Source organism: Anas platyrhynchos, chromosome 8 (assembly GCF_047663525.1).
Source record: "Anas platyrhynchos isolate ZD024472 breed Pekin duck chromosome 8, IASCAAS_PekinDuck_T2T, whole genome shotgun sequence".
NCBI classification, from domain to species: Eukaryota; Metazoa; Chordata; class Aves; order Anseriformes; family Anatidae; genus Anas; species Anas platyrhynchos.
This window is the reverse complement of record NC_092594.1, coordinates 17,016,634-17,042,832: the sequence shown is the minus strand read 5'-3', so window position 1 is coordinate 17,042,832 and position 26,199 is coordinate 17,016,634. Positions and strand designations below refer to the sequence as shown.

General features: G+C 37.9%; 1 protein-coding gene across 12 annotated transcripts in view; it reads left to right on the top strand.

The window, feature by feature from the left end:
- The window catches only part of DNM3 (dynamin 3), a 177,770-nt gene that overhangs the window by 31,658 nt on the left and 119,913 nt on the right, over positions 1-26,199 (top strand). For 8 of the 12 annotated variants that reach the window (XM_072041611.1, XM_072041608.1, XM_072041610.1 and 5 more), the window contains 8 exons: positions 963-1,098; positions 2,097-2,164; positions 4,009-4,147; positions 7,806-7,892; positions 11,187-11,257; positions 14,893-14,941; positions 16,584-16,613; positions 23,136-23,249. In XM_072041611.1, the coding sequence (XP_071897712.1) occupies positions 963-1,098; positions 2,097-2,164; positions 4,009-4,147; positions 7,806-7,892; positions 11,187-11,257; positions 14,893-14,941; positions 16,584-16,613; positions 23,136-23,249 (694 nt within the window). Of the gene's footprint in view, positions 1-962; positions 1,099-2,096; positions 2,165-4,008; positions 4,148-7,805; positions 7,893-11,186; positions 11,258-14,892; positions 14,942-16,583; positions 16,614-17,802; positions 17,821-23,135; positions 23,250-26,199 lie in introns of all 12 variants that reach the window. The other 4 variants (XM_038183206.2, XM_038183213.2, XM_038183211.2 and 1 more) reach the window with 2 other exon arrangements.

Below are 26,199 nucleotides of genomic sequence, written 5' to 3'. Positions count from 1 at the left end.
ATTAGGCCAGATGCTTGTGCTTACTTTTAAAATAATTTTAAAAAATCTCTCCCTGATCATTCTGTAACTGGAGAAATTCTCATATGTATGTCTAAGTGCTTCTGATGTAGAAGTCTAAGCACAACTGAGTAAGCTGCAGTCTGTGGTACTGATAGCTAACGCGCTGGCTTGTTAGTACTGGCTCCTGGGCGAGTTGTTTGGCATGGGAAAGTTAAGTAACTTGGCTGCCACTGCTCTGCCAGCACTGATCTGCCAGCCCTGGATCAGTTTAATGGCTTGGTACACATCGTGCTGTTGGACTGTGTCTTTTTGAAAGACGTTAGAAAGATCAAAGGGTCATTGTAGAAAAGTGACCTCTCCACAGATGGTAACTCTTGCTATAAGATTGGAGTTTTTTCCTTGTCGTGGTCTGCCCCATTGAACTCTTCTGATTCTGTAATGACATTTAAGTATGAGTGCTTTTCGATTCATACAGTACAAGTATTACAGATTAAACATTGAGACTTGTATTTGCTTATCCTACTACAAAGACTGCCATCACTTTTTATTTTCTGAATAAAATAGGATAGCATGTATGTAATAGAAGATGCATTTACGATTTTGTGATCATTAGCAAAACAAAGATGTAGCCTGGTATGCTGCTGTATGTGTTTCTAACTTTAATATACAGTTTCATAAGCAGTGTTTTTTTTTTTTAAAAACAAACAAAAAACATTGAAGAAAGAAAATAGTATATGCTGAGCTATGTCCTGTGAGAGAGAATGATGTGAGTGTTTGGTGGAATGGATTTGCAAAGAGAAGTATAGCAACCTGCATTGGCAACTTAGCTGGATGAACTCTTGTAAATACTCCTGTAAATTCCTAAACGTGTTTTAATTCAATAATACTTGCATAGTACCAAAGTAACGGTTGATAGCTGATGTGCTGAAGTGTATCTCTTTTCTCCTTCCTTTGAAATTTAGGATGGTACAACAGTTTTCAGTGGACTTTGAAAAAAGAATCGAAGGATCAGGAGATCAGGTCGATACGCTAGAACTTTCAGGAGGTGCCAAAATTAATCGTATTTTCCATGAACGTTTCCCTTTTGAACTAGTGAAGGTATTTATCCATCTTAGTGGTGTTCTTTGAGTTTTATTTATGTATTCCTATGTTCATAGTAAAGCGAAGACAAAGTTTGATCGGAAGAACTTGATTTTAACTGTGAAAGAAATTACATCAAGTGATGATTGAGACATTTAGTTTCATTTCTAGTTGTGGATACTGAGAGATGCTGAGGATTCTGAAATATAGTAGTTAAAATATGATGAAAGTCATAGTTCTTACTGCTTGCCATGCTTTTTTATTTTTTAATCACAAATGACATCTTCGTTCTGGTTGGGGTGGGAGGGGGGCAAAGAAAAAGCTATGGTTGGCAAATTCAGGTTGCTGTGTTCAACTAGCTAGTACCTGTTAAAACTAGAGTAATAGAAAATAACTATTTTCTGGCTTTTCTACTTCCTGTTTTTGGAACATAAGACAAAGCCAGCTTTCAGTCCCACCTTTCCATAGTGGGAAGGGGAGGGGAAGTGAAGCATAAGCAAATGTGTTCAGAGATGACATTTTTCCTCTTGATACATCTCTTCTTGCTCACCCATCCTCAGAATAACAGAAAAAAATGTGGTTTTGTAGTCTGTGAACAAGTAAACTGTTTTTTATGGATTTGTTATATGTTCTTTTACCTTTTCTTTCACTGCAGTGACTTCATTTTCCCCTCACCGTGAACCCACTGTATTTCTAGTCTGCATTCTTTGACACTTTTTATAGGCTTCCTTCCACCTATTTTGAAAAAAAAAAAAGTTGCATCTTCTGAATGATGTTTCTGGCTTACTCCAGCAACTCCATGTTTCTTCTTGGAATGCTCTGCAAAAACATCCCAAAAGATTGTCTGTAGCTTTAGTGTTGGTACATTTTAAAATACTTATGCCTTTAGTGTGATTAGAAATTAACAGTATGTTAGTTGAACTTGCTTGTCTTCCAGTTATATAGGGAGAAGTAATATTTTCTATTTTATATCAGAACTTCACCTCATATGATTTCAAATGCTTTTGTTCTTCTAGATGGAGTTCAATGAGAAAGAACTGCGGAGAGAAATAAGTTATGCCATCAAGAACATACATGGTATCAGGCAAGTGCTCCCATGTTTTCAAGCCTGATCGTGTTGCAGAGGGTTTGGTTTCTTTAACCTGTGGAGACACTGGCTACTGATTGCTAGACTACATTACTAAGGCACTGCTCCCAACAGCTGACTTTTTTCTTCCACTCCTTCACACTTCTGTTTTTCAGGTACCTATTTTGGGCTGATCAGCTGGTTTGCCTGAAGAGGTTTAATTTACCTGGAAATCTTGGAAAAGTATTATACAGAGAAAATCAAAGACTTTTTTTTTTTTTTTAATTTCCAATATAACATAGGATTTCCACTGCATGAAGGCTGTTGGAATTGGTGTAACTGATTGTAACCATGCATACACAGAAGTTCTTAGCTGCCCCTTTTTCTGCTAATTTTTAATCGCTCTACTCAGTTAATTCAATATCAGATGCAACTCCTATATGAACTTTTTGATGCATGGTGGACATCACTGCAAAACATTTAGGGAAACTATTCTTTCATTATAATGATCATGGTTTGGGGAACGCTGATGCAGTGGCTTGCTTGAGGAATTTGTGAGTATGATTTGTGAGGAGAACTTTGTTCTTCTAAGAAAAAGACAAAGTTATGAAGTAATGCAGTTTTGGACAAGTCAGAAACCTCTATAAAGCACATAATCAAAGCACAAGTTTAAAGGCCAGGCACAACAGTGAGCTATCTTGAATTTCAATTAAAATTTCATTTAAATGTGCAGGACTGTGGCAGGCAGCATTGTCTGGAATTTCAGTCTCATTATGAAAACTTTTTCAAGAATTTCTGTGTTGGCAATACAAAAATATAGGTGCTCTTTGACAGGTTCTCTTTCTTCTGGAAAAGTTTTGTCTCTGCAGTTTTTGTCCCAGGGGATAGGGCATATTTGTCTTCCATTTCTGGTTTAACTTCTTGAAATACTGGGGTAGGCCTTGCCTATTTCTTAAGTAGGATACAAGATGTTGGATTCACAAAGAAGCTTACATAAAACATGCACACAAACTCCTAAGACAAAGTGTTTTCTTCTTGGGCATAGCGAAATTGAATTCATATGCAATTGTTGTTACCTGCTAGCCGTTACAATGTTGTTGTGATCTAAGATCATGTTGCAGTGGGCTTACAGCCAGCTTCTATAATATGTGTTTTAAGTTCTTAAATTCTCAAATAGATGATTCCAGTAGTTGTGGTACAGTATTTGAACTTTTTCAGTTTTATTGGTGGCGAGGTCTAGATGAGCAATTTGTGGTGGCAAGCTATTAGTTCTGGGCATGTTTTTAAAGTTTGCTTTTTTATAAAACTTACGATCTGTCAAGCTAGATCTTTGCAAGCAGTGTTTGAAAGAGAAGTAAGGGCTGTTTGTTTAAAACTGTTTCTGTGAGATGCTTGTTTATACAAGTTCACATACGGTGCAGTGGCAAACTGAAATTCTCCACGTATGGCTCCGGGTAACAGAACCATATTTACTGTTGTGAGTGCAGAGTGAAATGCAACTATAGGATCCTTCCTGGCTTACTCTGCAAGTGGTTGTACATGGAGTGCTGCCATTCACCTCTAAGGTTTGGGGCGCTGCTGAAGAGGCTTCACCATATTATTCCAATACTTTTTAGAGTTTTTGCAGTCAAGTTTTTTGCAGTACTAGGGTAGGGCATGTTTCAATTCCTATATTCTTACTACACAACTACACTTTCATTTTTAAAGAGAAAGAAGCAAATTTAGTTCTACAGAAGGCTGTATGGGGATATCATCATAATTCAGCTCTAAGCTTCTGAAAATGTAGATGAGCAACTAGGTTAAAAAAAAAAAACAACCTTGCAGGATGTATTACTACCTCACATATTCTTTCATGTCCACAGAACAGGTTTGTTTACTCCAGATATGGCATTTGAAGCTATTGTTAAAAAACAGATTGTCAAGCTGAAAGGACCTTGCTTAAAAAGCGTGGATCTGGTGATGCAAGAGTTAATCAACACAGTCAAGAAATGCACTAAAAAGGTAACTGGTAAATAGATCTGGCAATGTAAGTAGAGCATGATATAGTAGCTAACACTAAGTGTGCCTTGCATTCTAGGGTCTTTTAAGAGATTTGAGCTAGTTTATTTAGAGTAAAACTAAATAGTTTCAACTTCTGCAATACTCAAAAACAAAATAATGCTGAAAATGTGCTCTTTTTGAGCCCTATATTTTGCGTATATACATCTCCTGATTGGAGTTTTGTTGAGTCAGGGGTTGCCCTCTGGCTTCTACTTCATAATCATGTTTTCGTGGGTGCTGCAAATGGAACGTAGGCAGCAACTCTGCTCATATGTAAATCTGGAAAAAAGAAATTGTACTTGGAAAATCTTCTTTCTTAATGCTTACAAGAGGAAGAAACAGTGAAACTTCTCTAGAGTGAAAGCCTCAGATGTGTTCAGAGAGGTGTCCTATCAAGGAGGAAAAAATACTTATTCTGTATTGGGTGGTACCACAGTTCTTTGCAAAGTCAGGGAGCCATAAAATCTCCTGTGCTTTTCTCATAAACCACCCCAATGCTCACAGTGTCCAGCTGTCAAGAAGTTAGAAGTAGAATGCTAGGAAGATTTCATCTCCCTTCTATTTGTACATCCTTGTATTAGTGTTGACAAATGAGCTTGCTGCTGCTGCACAGAAATGTCAAACCTTTATGTGGAAAGCACTGCTGAGTATTGAGCTTCCTGATATGAAAATTGCATGCATCTATTAAAGTTGTTATCCTACAATAGTAATGGCTTATCAAATTGGTTAATCAAAATTAAACGCAGTGTTGGTATGAGTGTTTGGGAATGTTTTTCCTGAAGCGTATGCGTAAGTTGTTCCATAGTGTTAAAATGAAACCTCAAATTTTCCCCTGCTCAGGTGGGACTAAGGAAGCATGTCAGGTATTAATGTGAAGCTGAGTGAATGCAATGATCAGACATCAGCTGAGAGTACTTCACTGATGTGGAGAGGGACAGATGCTATTTTCCCCCCAAACAGATTTCATAGGAAAGATGTTATCTGTGAATATTACTTACTTGCCTGGAACATTGGCAATTAGCAGTTGATTGTCAGTTATCTTTTTCTCCTTTTTCTCTGTTATATTTTAGGTAGTGTCGACTCTTGTAGATTTCTTACCTAACTGGCTACTTTTATTTGTTTCACCTCTTGTTCATTTGTCTTTCTCACCATGTCAGAGTGCAGGGCACCCTATTTGTAGCAAGTCCAGGAGCAGGTCTGGGATATGAGCACTGATATGCTGAAGTTGTTGAGAAATATCCTGCCATAATCTTTACATTCCTCTGAATAATGCAACTCTTTATCTCTCAGGAGATAAATGAGCTATTTCTTAAAACAGGAAAGGATGATTGTCTTTCGGCAGAGACCATAGGGATTTGAATTAATCACAAAATTTTGAGCTGAATTCCTAAATCCTTTTTTTTTTTTTTTTTTCAAATTGGAAAGATAAGTCACTTGAATTGATTGATTAATTGTGCAGAGTCTTTTCCTAGTGCTGTTGGTTAAGCTTACCCTTGCATTTTATTGGTGATGTTTTAAAGGCTGTTATTGATATGCAAAGATGTTGCCACAAGGTGGAGCCTTCAAAGAGCTAGAAACTTGAAAATTATTTAGAGTACTGCTCTGGAATTAGACACACAAGAGAGAGGCATTAAGACATTTCACCACAAGGCTGATAAACTGGTTTTTGGAATAAATTGTTCCCTGCTCACTTGCTCTTGAGTAAGCACGCTCACAGCATAGCATTATTTTTAGAGTGTGCTTAGTGTTTAAGTGTTGTATACCAGCTTATGTTTCGCTTTTTTTTTCTTTTGTTTAATTTGTCTTCCGGACTATTCCAGCATGCAATTTATTGGTAATACTGCAGCCACTATGAATATCTAAGTTGGAGTAGCTAAGTGGGATAAGTGAACAACTTAGAGATGTAGAGATGAATGTACTAACCAGTTAAAAATTTGTTTATATCTTGTTGTCTATTTTGTCATAATAAACAAGGAATAAGGTAGCGCAGCATGGGAAGCTCTTCTCTCAAAGTTTTTTAGGCAGTCAGGTAAAATGTCAGGTAAATCCTTCTGTTGGAATGGTTGATGACTTGTGCTTTAGCTGTTGAGGCTTTGTTACAGTACTCTTATGCACGTTGCTTTAGAATGTGTGTGTTTATATATATATATATATATATATATATGTGTATATATATATATATATATATATAATATATATAATATATATATTTAGGAAAAGAATTTTTATGCGATGCCTTCCCATTAGTTTCCCTGGAGCTTTGTGTCGATTGTAGGGTGTATTCAAGGGACATGACAAGCCAAGGTGGAAGGCAGTGCTGTGAGACTGTCAGCCCTTCCTAACCTCTTATCACAGATCTGCATTTGGACCCTTCCGCTACTTCTGAGTGGGATTGCTTAGATTGTGACAAGTTGTGTTGCACCATTGCATCTAAATATTTTTTATATATGATTTGTAATATTTACAAACGTATGATTTTACGTTCTGTGATACTACAATTACAATTATTATCAAATCATTTTATGATATTAAAATTTATTTTATAGTTCTCACTGTTTACAAATAGTTCGTCTTTAGTAATGGGAACCCACCCTGGGAAAATAAATTATTTTTAATTGTGAATTTTTAGAAAGATCTGTTACTCAGCTCATTTCCCCAACTCGTTTTTTATCTCTGTAATGGAAAGAGACCATTAGGTTAGGTAGTGAAGACAGATCAATGATAAGTAGTTGTTAACGATTTAAAGTAGATTGAAATATGCAGATTCTTTCTAAGTACAACGTGTAGATATGCGTACATGTCTATATGCACGTCTACATGGGGGTATGTAGTATAAGCACTTCTTATTGTTATTGAAGAGACTGATCTCTTCCCTCTTTTTTCATCACCTGAAGCTTTAATTGTAAACAATGACTTCAAAATAGAACGATAGTTGAAGTTGCCATTGTCAATGAGCCTCAGGGCTGGGTGACAACACAGTTCTAGATACAACAGATGGTCTATCAGGTATTCAATTCCATGTTTTTTTTTCCTAATGTAATAACAGTTGACACAAACCAAAAGCTGGAATACACAACTTTCCCCCAAAAAATTTCGTAATAATTAGATACAGCAAAAGTCTGGATGTTTTTTATCACACCTTGTTTCATCCACGCCTTGTAATTACAGTGTTTAAAGATGGTTTTCTTTTAGGTTTATGTGATTGCTTTCTTTCTGTGTTGATATTTGCTCTCTTAGCAGTGTGCTATTCTTGGTATACATTTATGGATTAAACCTGTCTTTTCTCTTTATATTTAAGAGAGACTTACATTGTATTTGGATAAAAGAGCTGAAAGTATTAAGATTTCAATGTTGCAGTTGCTTTTATTCCAAACAATTATATCCCAAACGTCCTTCTCTCAATGTGTTGTGGAACAAAAGTGCAGAAACAATCTAAGGGTTTAAGTCCCTCCAGTTTCTCTGTAAAATTACCATTAATAGCAAGTAAGGTTTCCTTTGTAGTCTAATGGTTAGCCCAAGAATTTATAATATTTTTCCTGCAGAGAGAGAAGTGGAGGCTTCTCTGTATTCTACTGAAGCCACCCTGCAGCTGTAAATTTGTATTATTTTCGCTTTTCAGCTGGCAACATATCCAAGGCTGTGTGAGGAAACAGAAAGAATTGTTGCTGGCTATATTCGTGAAAGAGAGGAGAAGACGAAGGATCAGGTGAGAGCATATACAACATTTAAGGAAATGTTCAGGGAAATGTTTGGAGGAAGAAAGTTATTACATATAAAGTAAAGTAAGGTAATGAAAGATTTCTGCTGCAGCAGGCTACACTTGGGAACGGGGGTGAAATTGCTCTTCTACCACTGAGGTTTGACAGAGGAGACCAGAAAATCCTAATTGCTATAGAAAATCCTAATTGTCCTTTCAAGAGGGCATGGAGGTAGCAAGGAGAGGTGCTGGCAGTACAGAGCCGGTATCAATCATTCTCTCCCTGTCAATGCCTGTAGAGACTGTGACCCAGGAAGGAGGCTGATGTCCTGATTCTTAGTGACAGCTAAACAATGTAATTTAGAGTAAGCCTTACATTCCTATAATTTACGGTGGGGATCTGAGTACTCTGTCACATGTTCATCATCATCTTGCACCCTACTGTGCTTCTTGTGTGCTTCTTGGAAGTGAGCATGCTCCTTGCACAGGAAAGTAATGAAAGATGAAAGAATAATTTATCTGCTTGCTTTATTTTAACACAATGACTGTAGTTCTTCTGTCCCTCTTGGTGAAACTCCAGGCATAGAGCTCTGGGAATTACTGTAAAATGAAAAAGGTGAGTCAGTAAATCAATATCATAGCTTAATTCAGGACAGTTGGCATCTGCAGGCAAATTCTGATCCTGTTTTCTCTTCAGTATCTACGTAGAACCAAGACACATTTCTCCAATTGTTCTGAGTTTCTTCTCATTTCCTCTTCCTTTTTTTTTTTCCCATTAAGCATTAAGAATGCCAAAGACGAAAGGGAGATGCTTTTGTCTCAGAGCCTGTGGTTGTGAGTTGGGCCATGGGCAGAAAGAGCTCGTTTCTCCTGCTCGTTCCATGAACTGGCTGGACACGGCCCAGCTCCAGAGTTACATTCAGGCTAATGCAACTTGCCTCTTTATACCAGGGCCTGATGGCTCAGAAACAGCATTACACAACTGGGCACGTCGCCTCCAGACGGTGGTACCTTGTATCCAGTCAGCTCAAGACATGACTTAAGGATACCAGGCCCCAGTGGCAATGTTGGTTTAGTGATCATTCCTGTGCCACAGCGGGCCATCGTCTTAGCTGTGCCGTAACAGCTGTTTGTGGGGGAATGACTCATGATCCAACAAATGCACACAGAAATATCCAGCTTTTTTAATGCTTTGCTTTCAGGCTTTTTTAACAGACCAATCCTATGCTCTAATCACAGTGAGGCCAACAAGCAATTGCACTAGAACTCTTGCAGGAGTGACAAGCCACGTAGAGGATGTGTGAGTTCAGGCAAGCATTGCTGCTGAAGTTCTGTGATGCTGAACAGTAGCAAAAGCACATAGGCTGAACTGAGCAACGTAGCCCTGCTGCCTCTGGCCATGTTGGCAAGCTTAAGGTGCTTAGAACCACTGGAGCTGACTCCTGAGGGCTATTTTGTACCTTGAAAAGCAATGTCTCAAATCTGAAGATTAAAAAGTAATCCCTCCTTTGGATTCTAAAATTAGCAAGAACAAGTCTTCTCCTATAACCCCTCTAAAGCACAGAGGGACTGCTATTAAGCTGATAACTTCTGACTGTGGTATTTTAAATTCAGAGTTTCAAAAGTTTGTTCATCAGCACCTTTCTGGGTTCGTGGATGTACAGCTTCTCTGGCTGTAGTTTTCCTTGAAGTTAACAATAAATAAATACATTTTGGAGAAATGTCTCTAAGACATTGATCATGCAGCTGAGCACTCCAAATCCAGGAAACAGTAAAGCTTAGACTATATGTGAGAAAATCCACTGGGAGTGGAAGTAGGAATTATTGTCTAGGGAGTAAAGATTGTGACAACAATAGTATTTGGGAAAGAGGGGCTCCTTAGCAGTTCTGGTCTCCTGGCTCACTAGTTAGTGAGCTGTGCAGCATATCCTACTTCATTTCCATTAAACTGTTCTGTGCATGTAGTCTTTAAAAATCATCTTGAAAAACTTATTTGCTGGGCTTGTGCTTGCAGGGAGTTGTAGTTAGCACATCCAGTTACTTCAAAATTTGGAAGAAGATACAAATTACTTAAAATTTTATTTCTTATTTTTCTGTTCTTCATTGTGTGCGCATACCTGGCAATTTCCCAGAACAAAATACAAAATACCCCCTTTCTGTAAATGCCAAGAATTGGTCAAATAGGTTATTGTCACATAGTCACATCATTATTTATGCTGTTAACAGTTACCCTTAATAAATCAAAATGCTAGTGAGGATATTTTTGGAGGTTAGAGCTAAACCCAAATCCCTGCTATCTTCTGCCGTGCGTGAGACTAAGTAGAATTTGGAAGTGGTGAAGAATTTGGGAGTGATGCTGTGTTTGTGGAGCTGTGCAGAAATAACTGGACACTTGGAGGAGACTAAATGCTGAAGGGACAGATCCAAGTTAAGTTACTGTCTTAGTGTTTAGGTCTTGTTCAAAACCACAGTAGTGGGATGCTTTGATATGGCACAATAAGCATGTAGAAGTTTGGGCTTCATATTGGAAACAACTTGGTGGGATTTCTTTGTAGGTAAGGAGAGCCTTGTATTCCAATAAAGTAGTTGTTATTTCAATGTTTTATAAAAGTAAAATTCATACTTTATTGTCACTGAGGTTTATCCATCCAAGTGTTCTTACTATCACAGTCTGACAATAGTGTTTACTGATAAGTTGATGCCTCAGGGGCATCAGTATGGATAGTGGATTGGGTAATTATACATCTTGATGTTATTAGTTTTGGTTATGAAGCTTTGGATAGGAGTGGGAAGAAGATAATAAAAGGCTTCTTCTTTTATGTCACATTCAGCAAGATTTTGTAAGAAATTTGGTGGCTGTGGTCGTGGCAATAGCTTTTTTCCTTGCTCCCTCCTGATAAATGGAAAATGGAAAGATGGGAGAAAGTCAAATCATGGCTTCCTTCAGTCTCCTGTATGTTCAAGAAGCTGAGCAGGAGTGGGGAGTGGGTTTTCTCCAATGTCTTAGCAAGTTCTTTGCCTGGTTAAATTATAAAGTTTGATTTAAATTCTGTCTCTGTGATCTAGAAGGATCAGCAAGTAGTAAGTTGAAACAGAAAATATGGGGAAGGGGCTAAGCTCTTTTGTAGTCTAGTTAATTTAACAAGCATACAAACAGAAGTGGTGAGATTTAGAAAATATTGTTGCTTTGGGCATGAACAATTATGAAAGGAATATTTAATAATGGAGAAAACTCAAAGTTTTGTTCTTGTCTCACTCTTCCACGTCACCCATTCTGTTTTGGTCTCTTGTCTCCCCTAATAGGTGCTGCTGCTGATTGATATCCAGGTTTCTTACATCAACACCAACCATGAAGACTTCATTGGCTTCGCAAAGTATGTATATAGATACTTTGGTATAAAGACACTGTCAGAGCTTTTTTACTAAGCTCAAAACAGAAGTTTTGGGCGTGACAGTGGAGATGCAAGTTACGAAGTCCCAAATGTGCAGAAGCATGATTTTTCTCAGTATGTATAGTGCTAAACTGTCACGCTTGATGAGGGTTGTTTACCCTTGTTCACAAGCCTGGGTTCACTGAAGCTTATATCTTGGCCTGGGATCACATCAGTCTCAGGAGGCAGCTTTAGAGCTGATGCCCTTGCTGCATTTGTTTTAGGACCACTGAAATGTGTGTTATCGGTGGTGTTTCTGAATTGTCGCTAATACATATTTTGGGAGCTGTGATTCCATGTGAAACAGTTTTATTCAGAGTAATAGATGTCACTGAATTTTAAGTGTGCCTGCTGTTTGGCTCTAGAAGATAATAGTAACAGAATAGCCTCCAGGGCCTGGTTTGATGATGTCCTCGCTTGATTGAAAAGACTATGAGAATATTCTCCATAACGTCCTGCCCAGCTTCCAGCAGTTTTGTTCCTTAGGAACTTCATACCAGCACTTTGATACCAGTCAAAATGATAAAGGTGCCTGCACAGTTTGAAGAATAAATGTTTCTTCAGTCGTATTCATTTGCCATAAGAGCATTTGGAATCGTAACAGGTTTCATCGATGTGTGGCATTGGCAACAAAGTTTGGCACTGTAGTCATTGTTATGTTCTGGGCTAGTCTAGATAGCACTGTAAATGAAGGCCTACATCTTTGACAGTATGACTTGAAGGTTTAAGACACAAAATTAATATGCTGAGAAGGGAAAAGAAACGCAAAGCCAAGAACTGATTGTGTTTGGTTTGAACAACTTTCTCTAATATTGTTTGCAGGTCCTGGATATCTCTATCAGTTCTCTTGACAAAAGGCAGGATGTAGGAATGGTAGCTGGCCTTCTAGAGGTCAAGACAACAACCTGCCTGCTATTTACTTCTTTTCATCCTTTCCTGACAGGAAAAAGCCTGCTAAAAACACTTCATATGTATCATGGTGGGTGTTGTGACCTTGGGAAGTCACTGGTCCAACCTCCTGCTCAGGGGAGGGGTGATGTTTAAGTTCAGACAAGTTTGCTTGGGGCTTTGTCCAATCAGATCCTGAAAAGTTCCAAAAACAGAGATTTACCAGCTACTCCGTACAGCCTGTTCTGATGCCTGTCTCCCCTCACTATGAAAAGATGTTTCCTTGTGTCAAGTTGGAGCCTCCCATGTTTTATAGCCTTGGATTGTGGAGTGCCAGGTACATCTGGAGCTATTTCAGTATGTCTCTCCCCTGGAAATAAAACCTTCAGAGATGCTGTTGCTTGAGCCTGTAGCTCAGTCTGTGGTTCTCAGTGCTGCACCTTTTCCAAGGAGTTAAAATGTCCAAGTTCAGTTTCTTGGGAAAGCTTCTTCCTCTTCTGCCAGTAGACATGTGGAAATCCCCAGCCCCTGTGCAAGAGGTGTAAGCAGGTAACAAATGGCCTTCCACTCAGGTTCACTAATAACTCTAAGTCTAAGCAAGTCTTTCCAGGGGTTGAAATTGATGGCTAGGCAAGTGTTTTTTGTTGACTTGTGATCCACTGGGAGAGAAAGCTTGATTAACTGAGAACAATTTTAAGTGTAAGACTTATTTATGAGCTAAACAGTCGAAAATACAGATTTTAGCCTGTAATCATAGTGTTGTTGTAGCAGTAATGTTAGAATTTGAAAACGAAATAAATCTGGGTAGCATACGGGTTTTTGCAGTATCCAAACATCCCAAACTGTAGCTTCCTCAGATTCCTTAGTATTTCCATTGGTTTGCTGAGTATCCTAGCCAGCTGTTTCCTGTGACTGCAGTGTTTTATAAGTGTAAGTCCTGTGAACCTTGTTCATAAGAATGAGCACAAGGTATTTCAAGTCACCTTGGAGCATTGCAGGGCCTAAGGCGGGTACAGTACTTCAGAAAGATTTAAGAAAGCCAATATTTAGAACAGCTTTGTGAAGTTATGACTTGGTTTTATTTCTTTTGGGTGAAATCTTAAGAATATTAATACTTGTCACATCTAGCAGAATGAGTGGTAAAATGTTGGGATTGGGTTTGTTTCCAGTTGGTGTAACTCAAACACAGCTACGTGATTCAATCTACGTGAAGGGTAATTTGTATTTAGAACAGTAAATAAAGAACCAGTTGCTGGGCTATTGCTAAAAGATGTGGGTTTTTTTAGTACGATGTTAGTTGTCTATTTAATTAGCCTCCCTAAGGCAGTGAAATGGGGGGAGAATAAAAAGAACACCCAAAAAATGGCAATTAGGTTTTGTAAAGCCATATTATTATGTGCTTCTCAAACAACAGATGAGAATTGGTGAGGGATTAGTGCTGTATTTTCTGTATGCAGGTTATTTAATCATAATTTATGGCCCCAAATTTATGCAATTCAGATGATGTACTGGAGACGTGCGCTGTCATTTGGTCAAAAGTATCTGGGTGATTGAGAGCTAAGCCCAGTAAATAGGCACATGGAATAAACATGGTTGCGGATCTTCTCCCTGACAACATGTAGACTGCCAGTTTGATAGATTATGGCCCTAAAGGCACGATCAGAGTTGGGACAGAGATGAGTTTGGTGCCCCAGCAATTCTTTGGATCAGCAGCTGTGTACAAAGTAGTTTCAGCCTTGGGCCTGTAGGCTGTGATCCAAGCACATCTTTCTTTCTTACTCTTTCAGAGGAGTGTTTGTAGATGATCTAATACGTATGCTCTTTCGTCAGTTAATTAATGCCTGCTGAAATGGTATAATCTAATCCAAAGAAAACTTGCTGTCACCGGTTGCTGCTCTGGTAGTTGTGTAGCAAAGCCTGCTGCTTGAACGCTTTTTCCCTTTTTCCAGCGATATTGTAATTGTATAGCCTATTACTTAGAAGCCACATAACACAAAGGTTTTTAGAATTAATGGCAACTTGTGTGTTTGAGACAGGAGTGTGTTTTGTTTCAGGAGTTGACATTACCAGAGTTCAAGCATTGAGGAAAATATTTTTAAAACGTTTTAATTTCGAATGTGCTCTGCTCTTGCAAGGTTCCAGCTTTTTGAACCAACTTTATGACAGCTTCATCCATTGGCTATATTTACACCCTCACAGTGCATATAAATATTAGAATAATATTCAAAACAAAGTGTCATGACAAGGCTATTAGGAAGCTTCCAGCAGGGGAGGATTTTGTTGTACTGCTCTAAATAACAGAAATGTCTCACTTTTCATCTCTTTTCTAATATTTATAGAGGCTAATGTTTCCAAAGTTACCCCCCATGAGCCATAATTTCCCTGTGCTTTTAGTAACCTTTACCAATGTAAGTAGGATGTTGTTGCAAAAGGAGATGATTAGTAGGAGCTGTCAGGTGTGCGTATCTCTTCTGTGCTAAGCAGGCAAATGTTCATATAAGAGTAAGTACGTTAAGTAAGAAGAGTAGTTGTAAAATGCACCTGTATGCAATGATTTTATTGTGTATCTTTGTTACACTCGCTTTCTGTGCTGGAATCATAAGGAACTATTACTACTAAAATCTGCTGCTCAGGAACTGGTTTAGTTTTTGAGTTTCTTCAGTATAACTTTTTTCCTCTGCTTTCCTTAGTGCCCAACAAAGAAGCAGTCAGGTTAACAAAAGTGCAGTGGGAAATCAGGTAGGCACCTTAACAGAGAATGGATAATGGCATGTGCAAGTTAATCCCAGCTGTCTGGTTTTCTTGGCTGCGTTTGTTTTTTGTACATCCATAATTTATCTTTTCTGCTTGAAACATATATAAAATGCATCATCATCTCCTTTTTACTGAAGTTTTCAGAGCCACCTGACTTTCATTGTTATCATCATTTATTGTTTAAAAACTCGCTACTGTTTGCACTGCTGTTTGGTGCCTCCCCTCCCATGCCATTTAACACATCAAATCTTTCATGTTACACACAAATGTATTTTTTCATTAACTGCGAACTTGTGAATTTCAGAATCCAAACCACTGGTGAGTACTTGCTTGTGTGTGCTTTGTCATACAGTTATTTTTACTAGTTCTCACATGTTCACAGCTTAGTAGCACTGAAGGGGCAATTCAGCACGCAAAAGCATTTTTGCTTTTATGTCTTTTGAAAGCTTTCAGTTGGCCCCACAAAGATGTTGACTGTGTACCATTGTCCTCTCTCAAAGGAAACAAAAAATAATTGATTGTTGGTCTGAAATTAATGGCCATTTTCACTGAGATTCATTAATAAAATCAGTTGGTTATTTCTTTTGATTCCATAATGATATGGGATTGATTCTGCAAGGTGCTAAGTGCTCCTGAGCCTTGCTTCATTCTTTGCTTTTGTGCAGGCCAGGGGTGCTTGGTACTTCAAAGGATCAATCCTTTTTTAATATGAAATTTAAAAAAAAGAAAATGCTACAGCTTTGAGGATTTCTGTTCAATTTGAGGGTTTTGCAAAGTCTTAAACAGGAAAAAAATATTATGGAAATAGCACACACTTTAAGGGGATATAAAAAAAAAAACAGTGGAGAAAAAAGACTTTTTTATAATGAGTTACCCACATTGAATGTCTTCCTGATGATTTCATGTGTAATGTGGTCAAACAAAGCTCAGGAGGTGAAAAGTTAAGGTTTTCAAATGTGAGCATTGAGTTTAAGTGTTAAACCTGTGATTTCAGAAAATCTCCTACCGTGCTGTTTTAGATCAGAGTTCTAGCACTTTTCAAAAACTCTGTCATGTTTTTGGGCATGGAAACCCAACCTATTCCTCCCACCCAGAAATTGCTAGTTATTTTTTAAGATGTTAGTCACAGTAATCTCATTAACTTGAATATGATGATCCCCCAGAGTCTGGCTAGCATGAGTGGCATTTTTGATGTAATACATGGTTTGGGCTAAAATGAAAAAAAGTTGAAAGGTCTAAACACTGAAATGGCTTCAAAGACTTGTCTCTCCCATCTGAGGAGAGACTTCCTTCTTATCTAGCTGTGCCGGAACATGTGTCAAACACAACAACTGTCATCACTTCGGAGTGTCCCTTAAAAGGAAAATCGACCAGTTATCTGACTCTTCAAAAATACACATATAAAATGAATGGTTTTTTAATTAAGTGAATGTTTCTTCTCTAAAGAAGTGGAGAAGCAGCTTGGAGTTTTAAATTATATGTTGCAACTCGATTACTTATTGATATAAGGGCTGAACTTTTTATTTAAGGATAATAAACAGATGTTTGTAAGTTAATTGTTTGGAGTTGAAAAGAATGAGAAAATGTTTCTGAAATAAAACTTTACTTTTGCAATTTGCTATTTCAGGGAACCAATCTACCGCCTTCAAGGCAAATTGTACGAGCTAAGTTCTGTAAGCTTTATTGTTGCTTTTTCATTTAGCTTCTCAGAGGGCAAAGTTTGTCTCTAACTCATTGGTTTGTTTAATACTTGCTACTAAACTACTTAATGTGAAGCTGTTTTGTTTGTAACCCTTCCTCAACAAAGTATAATTGCAGTTCATCACTTAACTGCTACTAACCTGCTGTTACAACTATGAACAAATATAACTTCAAATGTTATAGAAAACTTTGGATAAAATTAATATGTTTATAACTGACCAAGTTTCTCAAACTAAAATGACTAATTGGTGTTTATTATATAACTGGAAAGCAGTATTTATCTGATGTAAGTGCCTTTGTTTATAGTAAACATTTTTTTGGAAAGGTGGGCAAATTACAGTTTTTGGTAACCAAAATGAAACTTCAGCTTTTGCTTAAATGAACATGTTTATGGGTACAGGTACTGTTCTTGGTGTTTTGTTTATACAAAGGAATTGCCTCTGATAGAAAAAGTGAATTTATTAATAAACTTAGAAATATCTGAAGTCTTTTTAGCATTCTTCTCATAGCAAAGGAGGATCAATATATCATGGACAGACTCCTTTCTAACCCTTCCAGCTCATGAGTAAATAAATGTGAATGCATTTAATATTACTAATTAGAATTAATTGTCTAAACAGCAGTTAATTTTGTAACAGATTACTCCTGGTTCAGTGATGGTTAGGTGTAAGAAGTAAATCTTTATCTTGTGCATTATTTGTTAATATCTTTGCTTAAAATTTATCCACTTTTCCATTTTTTTTTGCCATATTATCAAATTATATTAGTTAACATTTCAAACAGACCTGAACCAAACTTAGGTTCAGTAAAGGAAAAAGGATTAGGCAGCACTGATTCTAACAGCAGCTGAATTAAATCTCGAGATCATTGTTTTCTCAAAATTATGAGGTGCTCATTTGCAATCACATTAATTTTCATTTTGTGATTTGCTTTGAACTGGAATGGTGCAGATAACTATTACCTGTTTGTGTGTATCTCAGAAATAAGGTGAGCTCATATTTTTGGAAGAAGTGTGATGCCAATTCCTCTTAACATGTTTTTGCTCCTTTTTCCCCTACTACTAATTTATCCTCTCATGCTCAATCTTTGGCCTCTCTTTGTCTTTCCTTTGCTACCGCCTGAGGTTTTGACCTGACTCCACAAAGTTTCTTTTTAAGCCACAGGTTAGTCTGTCTTCTAATTTGCTTGAAATAATCAATGTAATGCTTGGTTTTATGCAGCACGCTAGCAAGATCTGGATCCTGAAGGCTGACCTACTCCTAACTGTTGTGTTATGTATGTTGAGATTAGGTTTTGTTTAAAACTCCCGTTCTTGATAAACCTTTGAAAACAAAGGTGTCACGATCCATGTGCCCAGTCAATACCACAATTTGCAAGAATGCAGATTACTCCAGTTATAGAGGTTTATGTGTCGTTTATATAAAACTCTGTTTTGTGTTTCTAATTTTGTGGTAAAATCTGCTGCTGTGCTTGAAGTAGCCCCTGCAATTGGAGAAGGTGCTTATTCTGAACTATGAGTTTAATGTCACTGTGCAAGCGATTTGATTTGGAGATTTGGGTACAAAGGTTTTGTCTCCATTACAACGTTACATCCACAATCTGATTAATTTCCTCTGAACACAGGTAGGGTTCAGACCCCATCAGTTGGCCTCAGCTATTGTGCTAATAAGTAACTTTTTCTCTAGCAGCACCTTTTTTTTCTTTTTTCTTTTTAATTAATCCTGCTTCATTAACATAGTTTGCTGCTTCCTGTCTTCAGATACACTTAAATCAGTTTACCTTGCATGACTAAGGAACAAAAGAGTTCTCAGAATCTTTTAGAGCAAGTAGGTGGAAGTGGAAATTTGTGCCACACTTAGTGAGGGTGTCAAAAAAACATTGCAAGGCTGTTCTGTTAAGAAATGCCAATGTTTCTGTAAATGATTCTAAAGGTGGTGCCTGTGGATGACAACATGATGCTAACTTTGAAATATCCTAGCATGAGAAATGCTGCTGTTGAATTTTCAGGTGTTCAGGACTAGAAAAATATTGTTGTTCTAAATGACCTTTACTGATACTTATTTTTTAGGTTATCATTCCTTGATGATTGACTGCATCACCTCAGTCTTTATTTAACTACATTTGGAAGCATATTTCATTTTTTCACTGCTAAGTGTTTTGCTTTGGTAAAGACTTAATTCTACTTTGAAGTAGAGGTGTGGACTTGGCCACTGCCATTATCTTGAAGTTATGTGATGTATCTTCCAGGGAAGCAATGTCACTTCAAGATCTGTTTTGATGCTGAACACAGACAAGATGCATAATCTGATCCATTTATATTCTGTTATTTAGCAAATTACGGTGAAATGCTGTGTTAGGCTTCTCCTCTAATCTGTTGTTCCTTTTTATTCTCTCGTGTTATGTGTTCACAAGTATTTCAACGGGGTTACATAATGTAACTTCAGTGGAGAGTTATGTTAATTCAACAAAATGCTGTGTTGTGTGGTTGCTGAAGTAGCCAGTCTCATAATGTTTACACTTGCATTTCTCTCTGCTCATCCAATTTTGCTTGTCTTTCCTTAAATCATCGTTCAAATACTTCTTTGAAAGAAGTGGAATGCTTACTGAGTCTCTAATGTATTTCACAAATATCTTCTTTGGTTTAATGGCATTAGTAAGTCATACAGCAATACATAAAATGTACTTATATCAAATCCTGCTTTCCTGTTTATCCATGAAATGGTGGAGAATAAGAACAACAGATTTCAGTTTTGTGCAGCGGAACTATCAGAAAATGACTTCCTTCTGGCTTGTTCATGTGCTTTTGTACCCTCGAAGTTTCATTTTTCAGACACCCAGATTAGATATCAGGACCCTGAAGGAAGGAACTGTGTCATCTCTTGTTCATCCTGTACATGGAGTCCAACTACCGGTCAGAATATTGTCTTCACTAGCTTCTGGCAATACTCACATTTTTCACCTTCCTGAGGTACATAAATCGTGTCACTAATATCCGGTTTGTGCAGAGTGACACTTAGAAATATGATGGAAGATACTGAAATGGATCTCTTAAATCCAAACCAACCAGAAAACGAACTAGTGAAAACAATAATGAAAAACACCACCTTCATTTTCCATGCCGAGTACTGTAAGATATATCTAGCAGGATAGTTTAAAAACAAACAAACAAACAAAACATAATCAGAGCATTTTACTTCAAAAAAAGCTCTTAAAAAATCCTTGTTGCTGTCTGTCTATGGAAGGACATTTATTTCTTAAATACATCTTGGGTTATCTTTTGAGAAATTGTAAGGTGCTATTCAGTTCTTCTGGAAAGTAAAGCTGTCCCTGTTTTGCATTTACACCATGATCTGAAATTTTGTTATCCCTTGACCCCAACACTGGTACTGACTATTTTTAAAGCTTAGCTGTTTGTTGTTGGGGAAAAAAAAAAAAACTGCTTGGGAAATGTGAACGATTCAGTAAAAAGAATTTGAAGTCTCACTGCTACTCCTTGGATATTACAGGACACCAAGATTGCCTTCTCTCCCATGGTGTTGCCTGGAACTGCTTCCAAGTATTGTGTATGATTATGATTTGTTGTAGTGTTCAGGATATCTTAGAGCAGGCAGTATCCTATTTTTCCAGAGAGGTATATAGATAAGCAGTTCTAGCAATTTACACATGAAAAAATGTCCCCAAGATACAGCTCTGTACTGCTCTTCATGCTGTGCTGTGGGGGAATGACAGCTGGATCTAATCCTCAACACGCAGGATTTTTGAGGAAATAACTGGCAAATTCCTACTTTGCAAGACAGTGACCAATGTTTGTATCAGCAAGTCAGCTTGTTTCTGTCCACACCCAGTGATGGTTAGGCATCCATGGGGAGATGTGTTGGACTGGAGCAAGAAGGTCTTCTGGAGTTATCAAGGTAGTCCCTACTTTAGAAAGGCAGTACAAAAAGCTTCATTACTTCTTAAACGGCTTATATAGCTTAGATTTCAAAACTTTAGCTTAGCCTGTGCTGATTCCTCTAATGCAAATGTTGTTCTGTTTAAATGGAGGAAAAATAGACTTTGTTAATTGTTCTGCAAAGCCTGTTGTAATGATGAGGGAAAGCCTTCACTGGCATATGCGGAGTACTACTCATCCATTTGAAGCATTCATTACTTGTAAGGGTCTTGAGCCTGCTACTTAGGTGTTTCTCACTAGTTTGCTTCTGGAAACCACCTCTTTATCCCCACTGCGGCACCTGTCTTTAAGTCATTTACCTTTTTAAAGATTTGCATCCAAACCAGGCAGCCAAGGCCAGCACAATACTGAAAAGTGTGCTTCTTGTATGCAATATGCTCTTTATTGGAAGCAACACAGCCTCTTGAATTGCAGGCAGTGTGGTTCAACAGTGTCCTGTTCTCATCTTATTTGAGTTTCTTTGCAGCATGGGGATAAGCACCACCTCTGTGCATTTGCTGTGAAGTTGTAAAGTATTTATTCTGCTGCACAAATACAGCTCACCTTGTTATGAGCCTAAGTTCAGGTTGTTGGAGAACCTTAATCTCCTGGCTTTTTCCTAAAATTTCTTCCATGGGGCTGCATTAGTGTAGTTCAGCTCAGAAAAAAAGCGTAATTGGTTTGGTTCTACAACTTAGTCTGTATACTTAAGTGTACTGAAGGCCAGTACACTCATCTGGTAAATATGCCTGCTACGTGTTTCCTGCTAAAATTTTGCTTCAATAAACAGCATAAAACGAGGATTTGATGTGTAATCCAAATCATATCAGTATGTTTCCTTTAACTTGCACTCCGACAAGCTTTCCATGTCTGTTTGTACACAGTAATGCTGCCTCTCCACTTAGTGTTTTTTAAATGAACATGAATATTAAAAGCAATGATAAACTTCTGCGGAAACCTTTGCGGTACTGGCTCCTCCATCCAGTCTGCTCAGGCCATGCCATTGAATCTCTCTCTACAGCAGTCACATCCAGTTCTCTCATTGCTTAGTGAATTTTCATAACCAAATCAGTTCTTAGTGATCAGCCCACAGGCTGTTTCTGAATCTTCAATGGTTTCCTTACTTACGTTATGGCCTCATTGGTAGTGAATGGATGAACCACTATCATCTTACTTGAAATAAAAGTGGTACTCTTCGATTATGTGCAGCACAAATATTTTTGCCAGTCAGGTTCAACTTCTAATCTCTTTCTTACTTGGGTTAGTTGTCAACAGCCCAGTCCCTTGCCATGTGCAAACCCAAAACTGATTAAAATGAATGGTGAATGAAAGGGAATTCTGATTCTGAAACTTCTATGAATGACAAGGAATAGGTCATGGATATTGAATGGTTTTCTTTGGCTCTCTGTTGAAAATGAACTTATTAGTCTTGTCAAGTCCTATGGGACAAATGGCACAGCCTTAAATTTCCTGAAAAGCATGGGGAAGCATGTTTGATCACACGTGTGGGACTTTGATGGAGTTCTCAAGGGCTTCTTTGAGCATTTCTTCTTTCCATCTCAATACTTCATAGGCAAGTAAAGGGTTTTCTGTGGGGAGAAACAGAACAGTTTGTGGTTGCCTGTATCTGTGACATTAGGTGAGTTCCATTTTCTCATTCAAAGTACGATAGGAAGGAACGCTTTTTCTTGTATGTATTGGAAAACAATAAGTGTTCCAATAAAATTAAATTTTTTTTCTGTATGATCCATAAACCAGTCCTCGTGACTAGTCTGTCTTCTGCTTCATCTCTGGAGTTCTCATTTCTCTTAAGTTTTCTGTTGTCCCTCTTTCTCTGCACAGTGTGGACTCCTGGCCTTAGTATTTACAGGTATACTTTCCCCTCTGTTCTTTCATCTTTGAGTGTTACTTATTTTCTCCAAGCTCTGCTTTTCCCATCTTTCCCTCAATTTTATTGCCGTCATAGGTTTTTTCTCTTTTATTTTTCTGTTCTACCTTACAAGAAGGAAATAGCTCTCATATACCTCTACTTGCCACTTTCTATCTTAATTTAAAGAGGATTCAGCTGTGGAAGACCTCTCTGCTTCTGCAAGTCCCCATTGTGTGCAAGAAGCTTCTTGCTTCCCCAAAAAGTAGGTGCTGTTCCCAGCTTCCAAGTTCAGAAATGACCTCAATCCTTACACTAGTTTAGTATGAATACCATATGTAAATTGTATGGACTTTTACTTGTCTTATTATGCAGCAAATAAATATCTTGAAGTTTACGTTATCCTTAGTTCATTCATTCTTGTTGTCACTGTGAGATGGTAGGTTAGGTTTCTCTCTTTCTCCAGCCTTTTGACTGAAAATGTTATTTTCACTTTGTTTTATTTTTTCCTGAATGACAGGAACCTGAAAAAAAAACGTTTTCAATTTGCTGGACTGAAAAAAAATGTACCCGTTCTTGTTTTATTTAGCAAGTATTTTTTAAAAAATAATGAATGCTGCAGGTGAATTACATTGAATGAATAAAGAACTTAACTTCTGCCTGACTGCACCTCTGCACAGGTCATCCGGAAAGGCTGGCTGACCATCAACAATATTGGCATCATGAAAGGAGGATCCAAGGAATATTGGTTCGTCCTAACTGCAGAAAGCCTGTCCTGGTATAAAGATGATGAGGTAAGGAATTAATAACTTCTGTCTATTGCAAAAAAACAATATTTACTCACTCTTCTGGTACCAGCTTAAAACATGAAATCAGCTTGCACTGACCTGAAAGAATGGTTTAAGGTTTTACCTGTGTCCGTTAAACTTTCAATTTTTGATTCACAGAGAATACTTAACTAAGACTTCTGTCCAAACGTTGGTAACAAGTACGGGGTGTTGTGTGGAGTGTTTTTTTTTTTCAGTTTGTGTTTTTTGTGTTTCTGGGGAGGTGTAGTGCCTAGGCACAGTTACTCTTCAAAGTAATTCCAGCAGTTAATTTAGTGATAACAACTGTTCTTTGATCTTGTATTCTGAGAGGCTGAAAAGCCTGACTGCAGAGTTCTGTAGCCAACTGTTATGGCTGTTCAGATTTGCTACTGAAAAACCAGAAAATGCATCTTGCTAAGAAAGGTTGGTGCTAATTATTAAATCTGAGGTGAGTAATAAGATAACTGGAAAAAGGTACGCCTATTCGATATGTTGTTAGGCAACTTTGGGAACCATTTTTTTTTTTTCCTAGTCTGTTCTGCATAGTCCTTTTTTCCAGCAATGTTAGCAATGTATCTTCAACCAAAACTCAAAGGTAGTTCTATTGTGGTATTTATGATAAGTTAGTTACTTCAGTAGTGCTGCTGATGGTGGAAATTGTGCTGGTCAGTAAAGTTGTGGTTTTTTAATCGGTAGTCATTTGGGCATTTTACGTAGATTATAAGATTGATGGATAAACTAGGTTAACATTGAAGACCTAGCCTCTGGATCTTTCCCTTTGCCCACTTATTTAAGGTTTACAGGGATTCAAATGTATTTACTGTAACAGGAAAACAATTACATGTTAGTCAGAGGAGAGGAGCCAAGTGCTAGGTCAAGAGAAGTTTTATTCTTAGATTATTGAAATACAACTTGAAGTAGCATCATAAAAATAAATTAAAAAGAAATGCCAAGGTGCCCTTATGAATGTGAAAATTCTGAAGCTGTCTTTTTTTTTCTGATTCACCTTGAATCTATTAGAACGAGGTGTCTTAGGCTAGGTACAGGTAACTATAGGTAAGTGATGTGGTGAAAGCAGCACCCCTTCTTATGTTCAATCTCAGGCACTTGGAGATGTAGCTAAAATGTGCCGTGGCAACTTCTGAGTTAGTTTTGATGTTTGTTTTTTTTTTGTGTGTCTGATCTTTGTTTAGTGGAAAAAGGAAAAATTCTTCAAAATATTTATGGAATGCCCTCCCCTACACAACATAAAAATAACTGGTTTGTTTTCATGGTCTGTTAGAGAGAGTCACCTGGAAATCTTGGAACAGTACACAGAGGGAATTGGCTGCTGTATGATTTCCATATGCCATTTACAAAAACAACAACAATAATAAAAAACACAGATTTTTTTAATTGCTAAACATTTGTGTTTGAGACTCATGCAAATATCTGTAGTTCATTCAGGCTGATATGGGAGATCACTCAGGAATTTCTTTCAGTAGTAAGAAGATAATAGCGTAGCATTCTTTGTTTTGCTGGTGGAAGAGGTGCCTTTTTAGGTACAGATTTATAATTTGATTATAATTTGGTTAGTCTGAACTAGGAATAAGTTATACTGTTTTGTTTATTTTATTGCTTCAGGACCTTTCCCAGTAGGACTTAAAATTTAACCAGGTGTGTCTTAGATGCTCTCTGAAGATGGTAAAAGCCACAGCTTGACCATGAGGTTAATCGACAGACCAGTGACTTGTTTCAGAAACAAAACTACTGGCTTCTGAAAATAAAGCAGCAAACATTCGGTCTCCTGGCTGGATTCCAGTTTGTGTACAATTGCATTTGGTGTCCTTAAAATGTTCTCCTCACTTTCAGCTTGGTTTGGTAGTTGTTACATCCTGTTCTTGGATCGTTATTGAGAAGGCTGCATGCTCTTGTATCTCCACCCTGGTAAGATATGGAGTCTTCAGCGATGTGTGAAGTGATACCCATGTTTACGTGTCTGGACTGTGCCCGGCTCTGTACGGGTGCGCACGCTGCGAGGTCGCAGGGAGTTCAGGTCCCCTGCGCCTCCTGCACGGGGACCAGTCACTGCTGCCGTCCTTACAGGGTAGCAGGAGCCTCTCCTTGCGGCTGGGGAGGATGCAGCAAGTCTGGTTTCACCTCTGTTCTCCTAAGCAGTTGGCCAGCCACAGAGATGAGTTCATTCCCCCTGCGCTTCTACCCCTGAGTAAGGAATGCTGCAGCTTCTTGTGCACCAGAGAGCTCTGACAATATTCTGTACAAAGCCGCAGCGCTCGCTGGGACCTCTAGGGCTGTGTACCCCCTCTGGTGTAAGCTGAGCCTGCTTTGTATAGTCTGGAATTTACTCTGAGATGAAAATCACTCTGAATGCGAGTAGTTGCTTGCTAGTGCCATTAGGAGGATGTAAATTATTTCCCTTATTTGTGAGTTGTGGCTTCTGTAGGGAAGAATGCAGTGGAATGCATTTTGAGGCAGAAGATTTCAAAATTTGTTGTATGATATCAGCATAAAAAAAAAAAGGAACCAATTGTTTCTTTTGTTCCTTATTGACATGGTCTTGTTGCTGCTCAAACATACAACGGGATTTTAATGCTTGATGAGATGGGAATCAGTGCCTAAGAATGCATTTTAGTTTTGTAGTTGTGGATCAGTGTGGGTAAAGCAGTTGTTGTATTAGTTATGTGAATAGTAATCTGAATTAGTTTCTGATCCTGCGTACAGTTGCTTGTGTTCACAAATTTGTTGCGTGACTGTGACTTTGTGCTTTTCCACTCGCTTAAAATGAAGCGTGGAAAATGTTGTGTGCTGCTTTGGGACTTGTAAATAAGTGCAACGTTAGGACCTTCATTCATGTCGCAAATACAGTTTGCTTTAGTAGAGCATCCCATGTACTAGCTGAAGTGTTATGAGGCATATCTACCAAAAAAAAAAAATT